Source organism: Manis javanica, chromosome 8 (genome assembly GCF_040802235.1).
Source record: "Manis javanica isolate MJ-LG chromosome 8, MJ_LKY, whole genome shotgun sequence".
Lineage (NCBI taxonomy): Eukaryota > Metazoa > Chordata > Mammalia > Pholidota > Manidae > Manis > Manis javanica.
In genome coordinates this window covers 12688915-12709368 of record NC_133163.1, presented here as the reverse complement: position 1 = coordinate 12709368, position 20454 = coordinate 12688915, and the positions used below count along the sequence as shown (strand labels likewise).

Genomic DNA, 20454 nt, shown 5'->3' with positions numbered 1-20454 from the left:
AACCTATGATTAAATAACTTGTGTTAATAACAAAGGTAATACTGAAAACTTGCCACTTCCTAATTATTTTACTGCTCCTCTGCTCTTGAGGTTATTTACACCTATTCCATCTGTATGGAGGTGATGTTATGTGTTACTACACATCTCCTCCCACCTCTGTGGTTAGTGACGGCATGCTGGCAGCCTGCAATTGGTCATGGTAAGAGTAGCTACGCCACAGAAATTGGCAAGTGTTACCCATCAGGACTTGATTCATGTTTTCTTCTGTGTGTAGCGTCCCCAGACTTAAAGTGATGGAGAAAATGTTAAAGGTGCAGATTGCATTTAAAAGTGTTATCTTAGAGGCATATTATGGTTTTTAAACTGTATTTTTAAAAATGTGCACTATCTGTAGCCATTACAGTGTAAATAGCACAAAACACCGAGGAACTGCATCCAGCATTCAGAAACACCTACCTGACTGAGCAGTCACATCCGCATGGAGTGAAGTTCTGGCATACATCTTTGGTTTGTTTCACTTTCATCTTACTTGTTAACATAAAAAAATATCAACCAACATTCATGTTGGAACTACACTAATTCGCCAGTTGCAAGCATAGGTTGGCTATACATACGCAAGTTTGGCAAAAATCAATGAGAGCTTTGCCTGTATGGATTTTACAGTAAAAAGGGAATCAATTGCCTGTATGGATTTTACAGTAAAGTGTCATGTATTTGTAAATTTTGTTACACATACTAAATAAAAGGTACCTATGTCTATTTACTTATAAACACGTGTATGTACACGTCCCCTCCCCTGGTTGGGTGACAGACACTTGGTTAGATGCTAATTGCTGCTGGATCCTTCCCAAGGCCTGTGCTGTGCTAGTTTTCACTTTTGTTTTACCCAGGATGAGCCCCTCTTGTCCCAAAGATGATCTCAAATCTTTCTCTAGGTAGACGTCACCCCTGAGCTGTGTACATGAGCTGCGAACATGGATATCCAGCTGTCACTGGGTACCCATTCCCCAGGTCTCTCATGTCCCAGGCCAGTTCAGAGGGTGGGGCCCTAGAGCTCTGGAGTGGCAGTGATCTGGGATGCCCCCCTTGCCAAGGACCTTGTGGTGCTGCCTGGGGCAGGCTGTGGGAGGTAACTGATAGGGTAATAAATTGGACACAGGGAAGAGGGAGGGGGCTGTCCAACATCCAGGTGTAAGGGGGCCAGTATGATGAGATGGGGAGCACAGAGGCTCTGGCAGTGAGGAGGAGGGTGAACTGCATGCTGAGTTTTGGGGTAGGGTGTCTTTGGGACATCCAAACTGTACGTGCAGGTCTGGAGGTCCTCAGAGGCTGGGGCTGGAGATGCACTGAGCCTCCTGAGAACGGGTATAATCAAGCATGGGTATGTCTGAGCTCGTCCGGGGACTGAGCAGTAAGAGAGCTGGGTGCACCTCGAGGTAAGCCTCCTAAAGAGGACCATGTCTGTAAAGGGACGGGGGTGGCTCTGGGGAGGCCCTGAGAGAAAAATGTTCAAAGAGAGAGGCCACCTGGGATAAATGCTGAGAGGTGCTGTGAGGGCTGAGAAATTGTCTGAGGCAGACTAGCTGGCAGGCTACTGCCAAAGCCCAGGGCCAGGAGTGTGTGTGTGTGTACATGCAGGCACGCATGTGTGACCTAGGACAAGACATGCAGGGGCCAGACTCCAGACACATTCTCAGGTCTAGGATGTGACCTGTAAAATGTGGGATGTGGAGACAGGAGGGGGTCAAGCTCGCAACTCTGGCTTCTGTGACTTCTGGACTGTGACGGCTGGTGTTGGGTGAGCCAGGGAGCTGCTGGGTGGGAGGAGGAGTTAGGGTAGCCTGTCTTCCAGGCAGGGGTCTGACAGGCAGCTGTGATGCGGGAGCAGGGCGGGGCGTGTGGAGAAGCATCCTTGAAGGTGGGACCAGGAAGTAGCACACAGGATGCTCTCGGTGAGTTTGTGGAGGGCATGAATGAGGGGCTGGCAGGCTTGAACACTGGAGCTGTCCTGGTGGGGACAGAGCACAAGGCAGGCTGAGGATTTCAAGGAGTCACTGGCCAGGCATCAAATCCTACAAAGGCCACCCAGGATGAAGCCTACACCGTAGCAGCTGCTCCGTTTGGCTCACAGCACTGTGGATGGCAGCTCCCACTGAGGGATCAGGTCCGACTGGCTGCAAGAGGAGCCTCTCATCTTAAAGAAGTTTGAAGAAGAAAGGAGACACTGAGGCAGCAACTGGACAGAAACCCATTTAGGAAAGTTTCTGTCCTATGTGGGTATTTTTATGCCTGCCTTCCCCCCGCCCTCCTCCCCGTCTCCCTCCATCTGAAACTCCTGAGATCTAAATTCCAGACCTAGCTGAGTAGCCTGGGGAAAATCCGAAGGACCACTTTACACTGAGCTCCTGGCATGGTATGAATCCCATATCAAAACAGGATCCAACTTATACTAACTTAAATGCGAGTGTGGAATAGGCTGTTGCACGATAAACAGGAAACGCTTACATGTGCTCTGACCTAGTAGCAAAGGGGGCGGGCAAAGGCTCTCTGGGGTGCCAGCCCCCCTCACCCCTCAACCCCAGGCTGGCCAATGATGCCAACAGTGTCCAGTGAGGAAAACTAGGACTCGATTCCATCCCATTTTATTATAATCCTGTCTCTGTGTTCCAGAATGAATGGCTATTTAATACAGAACCCAAAGCGTTCCTAAAATTGGTCTTAACATCCCTGTTTCTCTCTCAGTGTAAATCAAAAGAAAAAAAAATCTTTAAAAAAATTGCCAGGTTGAGGACATCTCAGAAGAGCACCTTTACTAAACAGGAAACAAAATGTGTCAGGAATCTGACCAAATACACAGAGCAGCAGGTAAGATTCCAGAAAGAAAAGGATGACTTCCAAAAAAACATAAATAGATCCCTCAAAGTACATATATTTCATGAGTGTGTACATATATGCAATATATTAAAAGAAATTTGGTTTCTACCACAAGAAGTTATTCCAAAATAAATCAACATCTCCTCTGAGACGGGAAGGTGGGATTCTGCAGCCACATCACGACTCAGGCAGGCAGCACACACTCCTGCCCGCGCTTCCTTCCCCTCTGTACACTATGTACATGTGCCAGGAGGGGGCGGGGCTTCCCTCTGCCCCACCGCCCAGGCCCAGCAGATCCAGTGTTTGTAGAAAAGTGAGCCAAGGAAGGCAGGTTTCCATGTGCCCTCCCTCCCCAAAGCCTGCAGTGCAGAGCCCAGGGGTAAAGGGAAGCACTTGAGACCCCAGGAACCGCCCAGCAGGCTGCCTGATTTCGACAGCAAGCCTGACACTGGGGTCTATCCAAGGCCCTCAAGATCTTTGTAGTCTGGCCAGTCTGGGGCTTCTCCTAGGATCCAGTGGCTTTTGGAGAGGAAGTGGTGTTTCCAGAGCCCCTAGGGCTCGGCTGTATAAGCACGTGTGTTTGCACACGTGAGTACATACAGGCTTTAATGGAGGTCAACAAGTTGCAAATGAGTGTTCTATGGGGGCACGCTCAAATAGTGTCTGCTTGGGGTAAGTCAGTGCTGTCAAGGCAATTCTGACTGTCCCCGTGCTCAAGTGGATTTGTTCAAAAGATACCAGTCTCTGGAGGCTACAGATAAGAAAGACATGTCACACACCTGGGAGTGTACCCTCCTAGGGCTTGGCACAGTGTTTTCATTAACCCAACAGGAGAAATAGGCAGGAACCCTTGTCCCCGTTCTAACCCCTCCCTGGCACCACAGGCCGACAGGAGAGGAGGCCATCGTCACTAGGAGGGGACCAGTAGTTTTAAGGTCCCGGGGCTGCTGGTCCAGGAGATGAGTCACACGCAGCCGTACTCATACCACACAGTCTGCTGGTCCCCAGCGGGCTCCGGGGAGGCGGGCGTGCTCCTCAAGCTGCTCCCACGACTGAAGTCTTCGGGGACCCGGCTGGCGCGGGAAGCCAAGTCAGGAGATCTCCCCTCACTGTGGCCCTGCCCTGGGACCCCGTCACCCTCTGAGAGGCTGGGCCCTGCCCGAAGAGGGGTGATGGTGGCCCCGTCCCCCGGGGGTGTGGGTGTTTGGGGCTTAGTCCTGGTGGCTGGGGCGGTGGCCAGCGAGGAGTGCTGGGGGCTATTGCGACCACTGCTGCCTCCAGCGGCCGGGGCCAGGGTGGACGGCCGCAAGGGAGCCAGCCTCTCATCCTTCGCAAGAGCCAGGGAGATGCGCCGCACGTCCAGGGGCCGGCTGCGGGGGGCCGGGCCCTGACAGGAGCCGCCAGCCTTTCCCCCAGGTGGGGTCCGCTCCCGCACCGAGCTGTGGGAGCCAGGGGGCATGGGGCTTTGCAGGGTGTGACTGCCTGTTGCTCTGACCCCTGAGGCCTCAGGGCCCCCTGGCTTCTGAGGGGACTCCTGCTTGCAGGCCTCTGGCCCACTGGCCCGGAGAAGATCAGCCGAGGCCAGGCTGAAGGCCCTGCTCAGGGATGTGCTCCGGCCAGCAGCTGTGTGGGGCAGTGGGGCCGTCGTGGCCTGCCGGGGTCTGCCCAGAGACAGGCTCTGGGGAGGCTGGACCTGCCTTGGGGACCTACTGCGGGCAGCCTCGGCCTCAGCAGGTCTGAAGTTTGGCCTCACGTACTGTCCGGGCTTCAGCAGCTTCCCCTCGGGGGTGTTGACGGCCACCTGGACAGTAGGGGCCACGGAGCTGGTGGGCATCTTGGCCCCTTCCTTCCTGGTGGGTGGTCCCGGCTGGCCTCCGACGGCTGGGGGATCACTGGCCTTTCTGAAGTAGTCACTCAGTAGGTCATCCCGGCAACTAGGAGCATCCTACGGAGGAGAGAAGCAGCAGTGAGAGGCCCCCTTCCACCCAGGGTGCCTCCTGTGCAGCCCACAAGGCCAGGGCTGAAGCCTGCCCCTCCCGCTTGGTCTCATCAAGGCACACATGCTGGCCCTGGTAGGGACGGTGGCGTCGGTGGGGTCAGTGGAGCAATGCTGGGATCAGGGAGAGAACCCCAGGAGCCACCCAGGCAGCCCCCCAACTTGACAAACAAGAAAACAGACCCAGAGAAGGAAATGACTTCCCACCAGGCTCCAACCACTTTATGGAAAAGTTGGGGCCAAAAGCCTGACAACCGCCAACTGAATCCACTTCCCGTTTTTCCACCGAGCAGAGCTGAAGGCCCCCTGCTGGCCAGTAGGACTGGGCTTCCTTTCCTTGTCGGCCCTCCACACTCAAGACACACTGCACGGGCTTTATCTTGGGCCACAGAGAAGAGGAGAAACAAGACCAGCTCCCAAAAAGCCACAACTACACTCAGCACCCTCATAGCCACTCAGATCTTTCTCCTGACGTGAGAAAGAGGAAAGGAAGGCACAGTGGGAGGTGAGGGCAACCAGAAAGGTAGGCCAGCAGGAGAACGGTGAGGCCGCACAGGGGAGCGGGGTACAGTTGACAGCCCAGCTGCCACACTGTTCTTCTCGGGTGGCTGCTGCCAGGCTGAGCCTCCCCTGGCCAGGGAACCATGACCCCTGGGGTAGGCCGAAGTCTAGGACCTGCTTGGGTACCTTCAGCCTTCTGCCAGCACCTTACAGCCTGGAGGAGCCAAGCAGAGGTTCCTTCTGACGCTGACAGACATGGCACAGAGAGGAAAGGAAGTGAGTTCATGGGGGAGATGAGAGCTGATGCCATCAGACCCCAGCCTGCTGCAACCTGCCAGGGGTGACAGTCCACAGCCAGGTCAGTGGCTCAGGAGCCATCTACACCCGCCAACTCCACCTGGCCCTTGAAAACCATCTGGATCTCACTTGCCAGAGATGCAATCTGCCGTTTTACACCAGTCTGAAGCCACAGATCTCAGGTGGGTGGGCAGCAAGCCCTTAGGACATTAATATCAACAGGAACCATTCATGGCAGGCACTGTGCTAGGAACCACAGGGGTAACCGTCAAAAAAAGAAAAGAACCTTATTTAATTCTCAAACCTTGTAAGGTTGTACTAGAACAAGCTTTAGGAGGCAAGGAAATTCAGGTCAGAGAAGTCTGGTCCTACATCTAAAGAGGCAGTTCAAGGACGAAAGGCTACAGCTGCCCGACCCTTTCCCCACCACTGGCCCCTTTCCGCATTCCTCTAAGTCTCTGATGCCCACCTTGGAGTAGCCACCCTCTCTGGCCACCCAGGGAGCCCGTGTTGGGACACCCCCTCTCCTAGCACCATCCACACCGAGAGCACGAGGCACGGCGGGGCACTGCTATGACTGAGGAAGGGCAGGAGGTGTCAGGCGTGTGGGGTGAGTGGGGCTGAGCATCCCAGGGAGATGATGAGAGGTGGGGCGGCTCTCAATGGCCAAGAATCAGTTTCCATCAGAAACTGCTCCAGCCTGTTTAGGCTGAAAAGAGACAGGCAGTGATATGGACCGTCGGGAATGGGGACAACGGGGACAACGGGGACTACGAGGACAGGTCTGAGCTGAGCGGCAGGACTCACCCTCCCCAACATCTGCAGAGGGAAAGGAAACTCACTGGGACGCTCATATCAGAAAAGGATTGAGAACGCGAGCCTTCCAATTGCAGGCACCCCTGAGTTCTGGACAGTTCTCGTTTATTCCATAGGGTCAGTGCGTCTCAGTGTGTGAAGCCTGAACAAACACTGATGGTGTGAGCATCACCTGGGAACCGAGTGAAGATGCAAGTTCTCGGGGTATCCCACCTCAGACCTACTGAGTCAGAAACTCCAAGGTCCAGCCTGCGTCCTGGCAACCCCACCGGGGATGTCTGATACATGCTGAAGTTTCAGCCACTGCATCAGACCTTAAACTTCTTGAGGGCAGGGCCTTTGCCCTTCTCAGCCTGGTCTCCTTGGCTCCACTCCAGCACACAGCAAGTGCTTGGTATATATGAAGGGAGAGCAGGGACCATGTTTTCTATTTCCCTTTTGGGGCCAACCACAAGCCTAAGCACCTAGCAAGTATATGATAAAAGCTTAACTGGTGTGCTTTGTTTTTTAAGAACAGGAACCAGGCACACTGCCCAACACAAAGTAGAGGCTCAGGAAGTATCTACCAACCAAGTATTTTGTGTTCCCTTTGTCACTGTGGCCTATTAAGGTAGGTCACAGAATTTACCATATGGCTAGAGAAAGTTCAACTGTATGTATTTAAGGGGAATGAGAATCACTGAAGTATTAAAAACCCTTAAAAGGTCTCAAATGCAAGACAGTGTACTTCATCCACTCAATATCCCAACAGCTCATGTGACTGAATTCAGACAGCGTGTGAAGATGCCCGTGCAGCTTCAGAAAAGCTAAACTGCGGCACTGGGAAGGTGACAGGGGTGTCCTAATACAGGTGAGGGCCAAGGGTTAGAGCTGCAGAACAGAGGTCAGCAAACTAGAGCAGAGAGCCAGTTCCAGCTGGCCATGTGTTTTTTACATGGCCTGTGGGCTAAGAATCGCTTTTACCTTTTTAAATGATTGAAAAAAATGTTAAAAGACAAGTCTTTTGTGACGTGTGGACATGAAACTCAGGTGTTAATCTCCATAAGCAAGGTTTCATAGGAACACAGCCAGGCCCAGTCACTGCCAGATGGTCTAAGTCTGCTTTCCCACTGAAAGGACAGTTTAATAGTGGCAACAGAGGCTGTATGACCCAGAAAGCCTGAAATATTTTCTATCTGGCTCTTTAGACAAAAAACTTGCCAACCTCTGCTGGTGAAGGCCCAGGGTAGGTCAGAGATTTGTCACACGCATAGTAGAGACCCTAATCCTGCAAATGGGGTGTTGGCCACACCAGCCCTATGCTCCACGTTGGCAACAAAGCTCTTCCTGCTCACTTCACAGATGGAGAAAACAGCGGGCAAGGGCTGGCTGGGGCTGGGGCCAGCACACTGCGATCTGCTGGCTAGTGGCTGTCCTCTGATCCAGTGGGCTCTGCACCCAGGGTCTGCTCCCAGGCCTCTTTGGGACCTTGCTGCCAAAGTCTCTGCCCGCAGTGACCTGCAGGGAGGGAGGGAGGGAAGGCGGCCCACCGCGCCCCAGCCGCAGGCCACTCACAGGGCTGCAGGGGGTCCGGCCGCTCTCCTCCAGGAACTCCTCCAGGGTGACCATCTCGCTGCTCGGGGAGGTGGAGCAGGGCCGCGTCCCAGCATGGGGCTGGGCCATGGCCCACTTCTGAATGCCCTCCTCGGGGAGAGGCCCATTCCGGGGCGGGGGGTACTCATGGCGGCCGAGGGCAGTATGTCCTGGGGTGCTGGCGTCCCTCGGCAGAGTGGCCGTGTCCCGGCTGGGGATCAGGTCTTCACTGCTGAAGCTCTCGGACCTGCCGTGGAGCCGGTTGGAGGAGCCTGGGTGGCAGGGAGGCACAGGGAGGAACACACATCAGTCTCCCTCCCGCCAGCCTCCCGTGGGCTCTGGGCTGCCTCCGGCTCACTGAGAACAGTCAGAACTTGCCCGAGAACACAGGGCGCACTTCTTCCAGGCTGGGATTTGGGGTGTTAAGGACTTTTTGGAATGCTTTAGAATTTCACTTTGGCATTAAAAAAAACAACAACAAAAAAACCTTGAGATAAAGGTAGAAAGCTTCCGCAGAAGTTTAAATTAGCAATAGCTGTAAGGCACCACACTCCTTAGCTCTCACCCATTCATGTATTAAAGGTTTATTTAGCTTGTGCTTCATGCTAGGTGTTCCTCTGGGGGCTGGTCATGCGGAAACCAAGAAGAAAAAAATCTAAGAGTTTCTGGTCTTGGGACAGCATATATATATTCTTCCCAAATGCACAGGAAACCTTTGTTAAAACAGAGGACCATACCTTGTACCGTGAAACAAAAAAATTAAAAGAATCAAAGCCATCCACTATTATGTTCTCCGATCACAAGGAATGGAACTACTATCATCCTCACTCTAAAGATAAAGTACTTTTAAGATTCAGGGGGTGGGGGACTTGCCCAGGTAGCCAGAGCTCCTCAGTGGGGCTGAAGACATTTGAACCCAAATCCATTCAAATGGATTTTGCTCTGTCCTTCGCTTAAAACGAGATGGTGTGCCAATGAATGCAAAGGCATCATGCATATGAGAATCTGGTTAACTCATTTTTAATATAAGAATAACATGAGCCCAGAGCCAAAGATCCAAATACATTGAGAAGTGCACAGAAGGAAAGGCTACTTACCTTTGAGGTTAAGAGGGGAGCTGTCGCTGGATGCATTTCTATTGCTATCCGAGCTGCCTGGCCGGGACACTGAAAGGAAATGAGAACATTTAACCTGAAGGCCCAATGACCAGCTAGGCACATCCCAGACTGAACCACCTAATTTTAGAAAAAATTAAGTGACAAAGTCTCTCTATGCCAAAGCTAAGGCAAACGCCCTCAGGAAGGATGGACTTGGGGAGTTTCTCTCTCCTCCCGTGGGGAAGTCTAGCCACATAGTCTGTGTTTAAGCTTTGCTGACTGCCCCTCAAGGGAGGTCTGCTGTGCATTTACCAGCTCCACAGGGCACCTATTTCCCAAGGGTCAGTGCATTCTGCAAATAGCAGGAGTCTGAAAAAACGTGTTAGCAAACAGGGTTTGGGGGTGAACCCAAAATACTTAGTTTTGGGGAATAGTGTAAAAGCAGAGAAACTCCCCTCTTTGAGAAGGGAAAATGTGACCAAAATACATCTCTCTTTAAAAAGAAGTTTCACTAAAGGAAAACTGATACAAATTAATAGGATCCAAAGACACGCCTGTTCATCCAAATACTGCATTTGAAAACCCCTTCCCTTCTTTTTCCTCATGAGAGAAACTCGAGGAGTCAGGGTCCTTTGGAAGGAAGCCCTGTGGGTCAGCTGACTGAGCGCACATCTGGCCGTGCAGTGACTCGCCAAGCGTCGCCCTGTGTTATCCTGCACTCCGTGTGAAGACACAGGGGCTCCCTGTGTCACACTGTTTCACTACGGAGCCTGGCTTTACTCATATAAATCCCAAATGTCTGTATTTGTGTGAATTAAAGTGAGCACCATAAAACTTTGAAGACAATGACTATGGTAGGAGATAATGCTGGCTCCTATCCTGACTGCCCATCCCTTCAGAAGTAAACTGAATTCAACATAAACTAAGTTTTTAAAGGAATTATCTTCCCATGCTTTTAAGAGTTTTGTTTTTCAAAAATTGTAAAAACCCCAAGCAGCTTCGGATTTTTAAGACAGCTGGTGTAATTCGGTGTTTCCCTTCTGCAGAAATGCACAATATGCCTAAATCAAATGGCGAGTGCTTCTAACAACTTCTAAGACCAAATACAAGTTGGAGCAACTCTGGGCAAATAAAATCCAAGTGAGGACAGTGAGAGACCCTGCAATCAGTGCTGAGTAGGTTGGCAGAACTTCCCAGCAAACCAACGGGGCACTGTAGAGTGCGGGGACCCAGAGCCTCTGGGAGTGGGATACACTTTATAGATAATGGTTTCCCCATCACTGGAGGCACAGAAGCAGAAGCTAAAAGATCAGGCCCCCTGGGCAGGGGAAAGAAGGAGCTGGAAGGAACAGTGGACCCCCCATTCCCACCTTCAACATAACAACTCCACTTTTACCTGTGTTGGGTGCTGGACCTCCTCAAAGGTCTTAGTTTGAAGGAAAAGTACTATGGATGAAAACCAGGGTGAACCCAGGCCGAAGGGCACAGCATGGGACCACTTACCACGCTGCCTGTGGTTGGTGCACTCGAGCTCCAGGGACGGCTCACAGAGGCTGTCATCTGAATTAGAGCCTATGGTGAGAATCAGGTTACTGGTTATTAAACCTGATTAGCCAAATTTTCTGGAAAACTTTAAAAAATATATGGGCTCTTATTTGGGAAAAGCATGTTTTTATTTGTCCTTTGACCCAGCAATCTTACTTCTAGGGGACATCTCTGGGGCTGGCTGGTCAAACAAACTGTGATAGTATCATTTTAATTATTAAGCAGCTATTAAAAGGATGAGAAAGAGTTCCAGGATATAGGTCTAAGTGAAAAATAATGAAGGTGCAAAATGAAACACTGGTAATATAAAGAAGGAACTAAAAAAAAAATTTTTCCATAGGGTGACTTTGGAATGGAGATAGGGAAATGGAGAGAATGTGACTCAGAAATCTAAGTATGCTTTTATATATATAACTAGCTTTTGAGCCATGCAAATATTTTACATATTAAAAAACAGGATTAAAAAAGTCTAAAATCAAAACCAGCAATAAATCTTACTGCATATCAAATTGCTAACATAATCACACAGAGAAAAAAATTTACTTCCAGTGAACTTTGAATATAAAACTCTACATCCTGGGGGCGGGAGCCAAGATGGCGGCGTGAGTAGAGCAGTGGAAATCTCCTCCCAAAAACACATAGAGCTATGAAAATATAACAAAGAAAAATCTTCCTAAAATAGAGACCACAGGACACAGGACAACATCCAGACCACATCCACACCTGCAAGAACCCAGCGCCTTGTGAAGGGGGTAAGATACAAGCCCCAGCCCGGCGGGACCCGAGCGCCCCTCCCCCCGGCTCCCGGCGGGTGGAGAGAAACCGGAGCAGTTTTTTTTTTTGGCGAGCGCTTTTTGGAAGCCTTAGAGGGACGGGCCCCCGTTGCTGGGGAGGCAGGGTGGCGGGACCGGTGAGGAGGTGCCTGGGAACAGCGCCGGAGGACAAAGAATATCCCGCGTTTCTCCCTGCGAGACCTGGGGGCGGGTGCCTGAGACCGGTGCCTGAGGACGGAGGAGGTCGCGCGTTTTTCCCCTTTTTTTTTTTCTCTTTATGGCAAGCGCTTTTTGGAAGCCTTGAAGGGACGGGGACCCCAGTGCTAGGGAGGCACGGTGGCGGGACTGGTGAGCGGGTGGCTGGGACCGGCGCCTGAGGACAAAGAATATCCCCCGTTTTTCCCTGCGGGACCGGTGGGCGGGTGCCTGAGACCGGCACTTGAGGACAGAGGAAATCGCGCGTTTTTCCCCTTTTTTTTTTCTCTTTTCTGCGAGTGCTTTTTGGAAGCCTAAAAGGGACAGGGACCCCGGTGCTAGGGAGGCAGGGCGGCGGGACTGGTGAGCGGGTGCCTGGGACCGGCACCTGAGGACAAAGAATATCCCGCATTTTTCCCTGTGGGACCGGTGGGTGGGTGCCTGAGACCAGCACCTGAGGACGGAAGAAATCGCGCGTTTTTCCCCTTTTTTTTCTCTCTTTTTGCCAAGTGCTTTTTGGAAGCCTTGAAGGGACAGGGACCCCGGTGCTAGGGAGGCAGGGCGGCAGGACTGGTGAGCGGGTGCGTGGGACCAGTGCCTGAGGACAAAGAATATTGAGCGTTCCTTCCCTGCGGGACCGGTGGGTGGGTGCTTTTTGGAAGCCTTGAAAGGACAGGGACCCTGGTGCTAGGGAGACAGGGCAGCAGGACCAGTGCGCGGGTGCCTGGGACCGGCACCTGAGGAAAAAAAAAAAAAAAAAAAAAATCGCGTGTTTTTTCTTTTTTTTTTTCCTTTCTGTTCCCTCTCTCATTGTTGCTGTTGTTGTTTTGGTTTGGAGAGTGCTTTTTGGAAATCTTAAAGGGGCAGGACAGGTCACTTAGACCAGAAGCAGGGAATCTGGGGATCTCTGGGCACTCTAACCCCCTGGGCAGCAGGGAGCACAGAGGCCCCTTACGGAGATAAATAGTCTCCTGGCTGCTCCCCCTCTAACGGGGCTCCACCATTTTGGAGGAACAGCCCCAGCCAGGCCAAGCCCACAGCAACAGTGGAGATAAACCCCAAAGCAACTGGGCAGGAAGCAGAAGCCCTGTCTGCGCACAGCTGCCCAGCACAAGCCACTAGAGGTCGCTATTCTCCCAGGAAAAGGCTACAAACCAACAAGAAGGGAAGCTCTTCCAGCGGTCACTTGTACCAGCTCTGCAGACTATCTCTATCACCATGAAAAGGCAAAACTACAGGCAGACAAAGATCACAGAGACAACACCTGAGAAGGAGACAGACCTAACTAGTCCTCCTGAAAAAGAATTCAAAATAAAAATCATGAACATGCTGACAGAGATGCAGAAAAAAATGCAAGAGCAATGGGATGAGATGCAGAGAAAAATGCAAGAGCAGTGGGATGAGATGCAGAGAAAAATGCAAGAGCAGTGGGATGAAGTCCGGAAGGAGATCACAGATGTCAGGAAAGAGATCACAGAAGTGAAACAATCCCTGGAAGGATTTATAAGCAGAATGGATAAGATGCAAGAGGCCATTGAAGGAATAGAAGCCAGAGAACAGGAACGTATAGAAGCTGACATAGAGAGAGATAAAAGGATCTCCAGGAATGAAACAACACTAAGAGAAATATGTGACCAATACAAAAGGAAAAACATTCGTATTATAGGGATACCAGAAGAGGAAGAAAGAGGAAAAGGGATAGAAAGGGTCTTTGAAGAAATAATTGCTGAAAACTTCCCCAAACTGGGGGAGGAAATAATCGAACAGACCATGGAATTATACAGAACCCCCAACAGAAAGGATCCAAGGAGGACAACACCAAGACACATAATAATTAAAATGGCAAGGATCAAGGACAAGGAAAGAGTTTTAAAGGCAGCTAGAGAGAAAAAGGTCACCTATAAAGGAAAACCAATCAGGCTAACATCAGACTTCTCAACAGAAACCCTACAGGCCAGAAGAGAATGGCATGATATACTTAATGCAATGAAACAGAAGGGCCTTGAACCAAGGATACTGTATCCAGCACGACTATCATTTAAATATGATGGTGGGATCAAACAATTCCCAGACAAGCAAAAGCTGAGGGAATTTGCTTCCCACAAACCACCTCTACAGGGCATCCTACAGGGACTGCTCTAGATGGGAGCACCCCTAAAAAGAGCACAGAACAAAACACACAACATATGAAGAAGGGAGGAGGAGGAATAAGAAGGGAGAGAAGAAAAGACTCTCCAGACAGTGTATATAACAGCTCAATAAGCGAGCTAAGTTAGGCAGTAAGATACTAAAGAAGCTAACCTTGAACCTTTGGTAACCACGAATCTAAAGCCTGCAATGGCAATAAGTACATATCTTTCAATAGTCACCCTAAATGTAAATGGACTTAATGCACCAATCAAAAGACATAGAGTAATAGAATGGATAAAAAAGCAAGACCCATCTATATGCTGCTTACAAGAAACTCACCTTAAACCCAAAGATAAGCATAGACTAAAAGTCAAGGGATGGAAAAACATATTTCAGGCAAACAACAGTGAGAAGAAAGCAGGGGTTGCAGTACTAATATCAGACAAAATAGACTTCAAAACAAAGAAAGTAACAAGAGATAAAGAAGGCCACTACATAATGATAAAGGGCTTAGTCCAACAAGAGGATATAACCATTCTAAATATATATGCACCCAATACAGGAGCACCAGCATATGTGAAGCAAATACTAACAGAACTAAAGAGGGAAATAGACTGCAATGCATTCATTGTAGGAGACTTCAACACACCACTCACCCCAAAGGATAGATCCACCGGGCAGAAAATAAGTAAAGACACACAGGCACTGAACAACACACTAGAACAGATGGACCTAATAGACATCTATAGAACTTTACATCCAAAAGCAACAGGATATACATTCTTCTCAAGTGCACATGGAACATTCTCTAGAATAGACCACATACTAGCTCACAAAAAGAGCCTCAGTAAATTCCACAATATTGAAATTCTACCAACCAATTTTTCAGACCACAAAGGTATGAAAGTAGAAATAAATTCTACAAAGAAAACAAAAAGGCTCACAAACACATGGAGGCTTAACAACATGCTACTAAATAATCAATGGATCAATGAACAAATCAAAATAGAGATCAAGGAATATATAGAAACAAATGACAACAACAACACTAAGCCCCAACTTCTGTGGGATGCAGCGAAAGCAGTCTTAAGAGGAAAGTATATAGCAATCCAGGCACACTTGAAGAAGGAAGAACAATCCCAAATGAATAGTCTAACATCACAATTATTAAAACTGGAAAAAGAAGAACAAATGAGGCCTAAAGTCAGCAGAAGGAGGGACATAATAAAGATCAGAGAAGAAATAAACAAAATTGAGAAGAATAAAACAATAGCAAAAATCAACGAAACCAAGAGCTGGTTCTTTGAGAAAATAAACAAAATAGATAAGCCTCTAGCCCAACTTATTAAGAGAAAAAGAGAGTCAACACAAATCAACATAATCAGAAATGAGAATGGAAAAATCACGACAGACTCCACAGAAATACAAAGAATTATTAAAGACTACTATGAAAACCTATATGCCAACAAGCTGGAAAACCTAGAAGAAATGGACAACTTCCTAGAAAAATACAACCTCCCAAGACTGACCAAGGAAGAAACACAAAAGTTAAACAAACCAATTACAAGCAAAGAAATTGAAACAGTAATCAAAAAACTACCCAAGAACAAAACCCCGGGGCCGGACGGATTTACCTCGGAATTTTATCAGACACACAGAGAAGACATAATACCCATTCTCCTTAAAGTGTTCCACAAAATAGAAGAAGAGGGAATACTCCCAAACTCATTCTATGAAGCCAACATCACCCTAATACCAAAACCAGGCAAAGACCCCACTAAAAAAGAAAATTACAGACCAATATCCCTGATGAACGTAGATGCAAAAATACTCAATAAAATATTAGCAAACAGAATTCAACAGTATATCAAAAGGATCATACACCATGACCAAGTGGGGTTCATCCCAGGGATGCAAGGATGGTACAACATTCGAAAATCCATCAACATCATCCACCACATCAACAAAAAGAAAGACAAAAACCACATGATCATCTCCATAGATGCTGAAAAAGCATTTGACAAAATTCAACATCCATTCATGATAAAAACTCTCAGCAAAATGGGAATAGAGGGCAAGTACCTCAACATAATAAAGGCCATATATGATAAACCCACAGCCAGCATTATACTGAACAGCGAGAAGCTGAAAGCATTTCCACTGAGATCGGGAACCAGACAGGGATGCCCACTCTCCCCACTGTTATTTAACATAGTACTGGAGGTCCTAGCCACGGCAATCAGACAAAACAAAGAAATACAAGGAATCCAGATTGGTAAAGAAGAAGTTAAACTGTCACTATTTGCAGATGATATGATACTGTACATAAAAAACCCTAAAGACTCCACTCCAAAACTACTAGAACTGATATCGGAATACAGCAAAGTTGCAGGATACAAAATCAACACACAGAAATCTGTAGCTTTCCTATACACTAACAACGAATCAATAGAAAGAGAAATCAGGAAAACAATTCCATTCACCATTGCATCAAAAAGAATAAAATACCTAGGAATAAACCTAACCAAGGAAGTGAAAGACTTATACTCTGAAAACTACAAGTCACTCTTAAGAGAAATTAAAGGGGACACTAATAAATGGAAACTCATCCCATGCTCATGGCTAGGAAGAATTAATATCGTCAAAATGGCCATCCTGCCAAAAGCAATATACAAATTTGATGCAATCCCTCTCAAATTACCAGCAACATTCTTCAATGAATTGGAACAAATAATTCAAAAATTCATATGGAAACACCAAAGACCCCGAATAGCCAAAGCAATCCTGAAAAAGAAGAATAAAGTAGGGGGGATCTCACTCCCCAACTTCAAGCTCTACTACAAAGCCATAGTAATCAAGACAATTTGGTACTGGCACAAGAACAGAGCCACAGACCAGTGGAACAGATTAGAGACCCCAGAAATTAACCCAAACATATATGGTCAATTAATATTTGATAAAGGAGCCATGGACATACAATGGCAAAATGACAGTCTCTTCAACAGATGGTGCTGGCAAAACTGGACAGCTACATGTAGGAGAATGAAACTGGACCATTGTCTAACCCCATATACAAAGGTAAACTCAAAATGGATCAAAGACCTGAATGTAAGTCACGAAACCATTAAACTCTTGGAAAAAAACATAGGCAAAAACCTCTTAGACATAAACATGAGTGATCTCTTCTTGAACATATCTCCCCGGGCAAGGAAAACAACAGCAAAAATGAGCAAGTGGGACTACATTAAGCTGAAAAGCTTCTGTACAGCGAAAGACACCATCAATAGAACAAAAAGGAACCCTACAGTATGGGAGAATATATTTGAAAATGACAGATCTGATAAAGGCTTGACGTCCAGAATATATAAAGAGCTCACACGCCTCAACAAACAAAAAACAAATAACCCAATTAAAAAATGGGCAGAGGAACTGAACAGACAGTTCTCCAAAAAAGAAATACAGATGGCCAAGAGACACATGAAAAGATGCTCCACATCGCTAATTATCAGAGAAATGCAAATTAAAACTACAATGAGGTATCACCTCACACCAGTAAGGATAGCTGCCATCCAAAAGACAAACAACAACAAATGTTGGCGAGGCTGTGGAGAAAGGGGAACCCTCCTACACTGCTGGTGGGAATGTAAATTAGTTCAACCATTGTGGAAAGCAGTATGGAGGTGCATCAAAATGCTCAAAACAGACCTACCATTTGACCCAGGAATTCCACTCCTAGGAATTTACCCTAAGAACGCAGCAATCAAGTTTGAGAAAGACAGATGCACTCCTATGTTTATCGCAGCACTATTTACAATAGCCAAGAATTGGAAGCAACCTAAATGTCCATCTGTAGATGAATGGATAAAGAAGATGTGGTACATATACACAATGGAATACTACTCAGCCATAAGAAGTGGAAAAATCCAACCATTTGCAGCAACATGGATGGAGCTGGAGAGTATTATGCTCAGTGAAATAAGCCAAGCGGAGAAAGAGAAATACCAAATGATTTCACTCATCTGAGGAGTATAGGAACAAAGGAAAAACTGAAGGAACAAAACAGCAGCAGAATTACAGAACCCAAAAATGGACTAACAGGTACCAAAGGGAAAGGAACTGGGGAGGATGGGTGGGCAGGGAGGGATAAGGGGGGGGAAGAAGAAGGGGGGTATTAAGATTAGCATGCATGGGGGGGAGGGAGAAAGGGGAGGGTGGGCTGCACAACACAGAGAGGACAAGTAGTGACTCTACAACATTTTGCTAAGCTGATGGACAGTAACCGTAATGTGGTTGTTAGGGGGGACCTGATATAGGGGAGAGCATAGTAAACATAGTATTCTTCAGGTAAGTGTAGATTAAAAATTTAAAAAAAAAAAAAAAAAGAAAGAAAGAAAGAAAAGGGGGATTACTCCTTAACAGGATAAAACTATTGGTAAATCAAAGATCAACGCATGCTTTAAATATCCTTAATGTTGATCACTTAAAGGGTGTCAGATGATCAGCTATGGAGGTACTCTTTTCTGATAATATTCCTTTCTCTTAATTAAAAAAAAAAAAAAAAAAAAAAGCAGTTACTGTGTGCTGACCTCCAATGAGTTCTGCACAGTGGTATAGAGGGCATGTCAAAGTGTGGGCAAAGGGTCTGTTTGTTTCTACGCAGAAGATCAAGGCCTAGCTTGGATACCCAGAAAATGAACTAAGATACGATATGAGGAGGAGCTTCCGGCATCAGCACTCTCTGGAGGACTCGTGCCGGGGGATGATCATCAAAAAGCCTCCACAGGGATCCGGACGATGCTGCGGTTGTGGCTGCATCCAGCCCACCATCTCCTGGACTTGCCATGAGAAGGAGGAGGGAGATGTCTAGGCTGGCATGTGCATACAGTGAGACAACGAATTTGACCGGATCTGTCTGTTGGAACTCAACCAGGAGTTGGGAGGGGTGCAAGTTGTAGCACCCCAAAATCTCATGACTATAGACTATCTATGGTTAAAAGAACATATGGGATGTGAACAGATCCCAGAAATGGGCTGCTTTAATTTGTCTGATGGTTCAAGTACAGTTGGAAAATATCCATCATATCATAGATAAATTTTCACAAATGCCTAGGGTGCCTAAATGGTTTTCTTGGCTTCACTGGAGATGGCTGGTAATTATAGATTTGCTTTGTTTATGTCACCGTATTCCTATTATGTCAATATGTGTGTGCAAATTAGTTAGTAGTTTAAAACCTATACATACTTAAGGTACTATACAAGAAGATATGTCAAAGAAATAATCAATCCTCCCAAGTTTCCTTCATATGCTACATCTATAGCTTTTCTTCTTCCTTCCTAATTACAAACTTTAAATAGAATTCGTGCCTCATATCGAATTTACCGAGTATCATAATTCCTCCAGGTGGTAAAGATACCTCGAGACAAGTGCTGGGCATAGAAGCCACAGGGCATAAATCTGCAAAGAAGTAAAAAGCTAACCTTTGCAAACAATATGGCTTCTCTCTCACTTACCAACTTTACATTTCCCTGTATGGCCCCGGAAGATGACTGGTTAGCCAGAGACGGGTAAGATTCCTCAAGGGAGGAACAACCTAAGACAGGCACAGTCGCAGGGGGGCCATCAGGTGAGAATTTGGGGATCAACAGAGGTGAGGCTCAGAACCTCACCCCCCCTGTTTTGAGAGAAATCTTCTGCATCCGTGGATGTTTTGCTGCCCTTGTCTAGCCTGGATTAATGCTTAGTCCATAGGCACACACCTGATCATCTGATCATCTACATTTGCCTTCTTACAGCACTAAACTATGTTTTCTACCTTTATCTTGCATCTACCTACCACTTCAGCATTTTATTAAAAATAAAAATAATAATAATAATAGGAGAAATGTGGGATCAACATATAAATCAAGTACAAAAATCAAATGAATATTCATATTTGACCTGATGGTTTATAGGTCATATTGCATGATCAAAACCGAAAGTTTCTGTGATGACTGCCCTTGTACTGTTCACCATGTAAGAATTTATTCACTCTGTAAGAATTCGTTCACCATGTAAGAACTTGTTCGTTATGCTTCAGAAGATTGGAGACTGACGAGAATTAGGCTTGAGATGGATTAATGATTGTACATTGAGCATTGACCCCCCTATACTGAATTTTATTGTTGTTAACAACCATTTGATCAATAAATATGAGAGATGCCCTCTCAAAAAAAAAAAAACAAAAAACAAAAAAAAAAAACTCTACATCCTTAGTGAGATATAACCTAAGGACTAAAAGAACTACAAAGAAAATTTAACTTTATTGTTAGTATTAATATTGGTATTATAATTAAAACTATCATTGCCTATTTTGGGGGAAAAAATAAGTAAACATTTCAGGAGACAAGACATAATGGCCCACAAATATGAAATCAAGGAAGAAAAACAATCCCTGTAATGTTAAATTTGAAATGGAAATACCAACATGAACTCATAATATATGTATGCTCTCTCTCTTCACTGAAAGGGTCTAGAAGCAATGCCAACTGTGCAGTGTCCAGATCTTAATTATTAAATTCTACTCTAAAAAGAACCAGATTTACTTAAAGAAATGGCTGATCCCCAGAGGGGTGTCTGTTGTGAAAATGGGTAAATGCCCACCAGCAGTGGAGGCCAGGA

At 47.0% G+C, this 20454-nt stretch overlaps 1 protein-coding gene across 8 annotated transcripts in view; it reads right to left on the bottom strand.

The window, feature by feature from the left end:
• Window positions 1–2789: 2789 nt before the first annotated feature.
• Window positions 2790–20454, bottom strand: part of CCDC88C (coiled-coil domain containing 88C) — a 128121-nt gene continuing 110456 nt past the window's right edge. For all 8 annotated transcript variants that reach the window (XM_036991675.2, XM_036991677.2, XM_036991676.2 and 5 more), the window contains 4 exons: window positions 10657–10725; window positions 9154–9222; window positions 8039–8328; window positions 2790–4819 (listed from right to left, as the gene is read on the bottom strand). In XM_036991675.2, the coding sequence (XP_036847570.2) occupies window positions 3839–4819; window positions 8039–8328; window positions 9154–9222; window positions 10657–10725 (1409 nt within the window). In that variant the 3' untranslated portion in view covers window positions 2790–3838. The remainder of the gene's footprint in view (window positions 4820–8038; window positions 8329–9153; window positions 9223–10656; window positions 10726–20454) is intronic.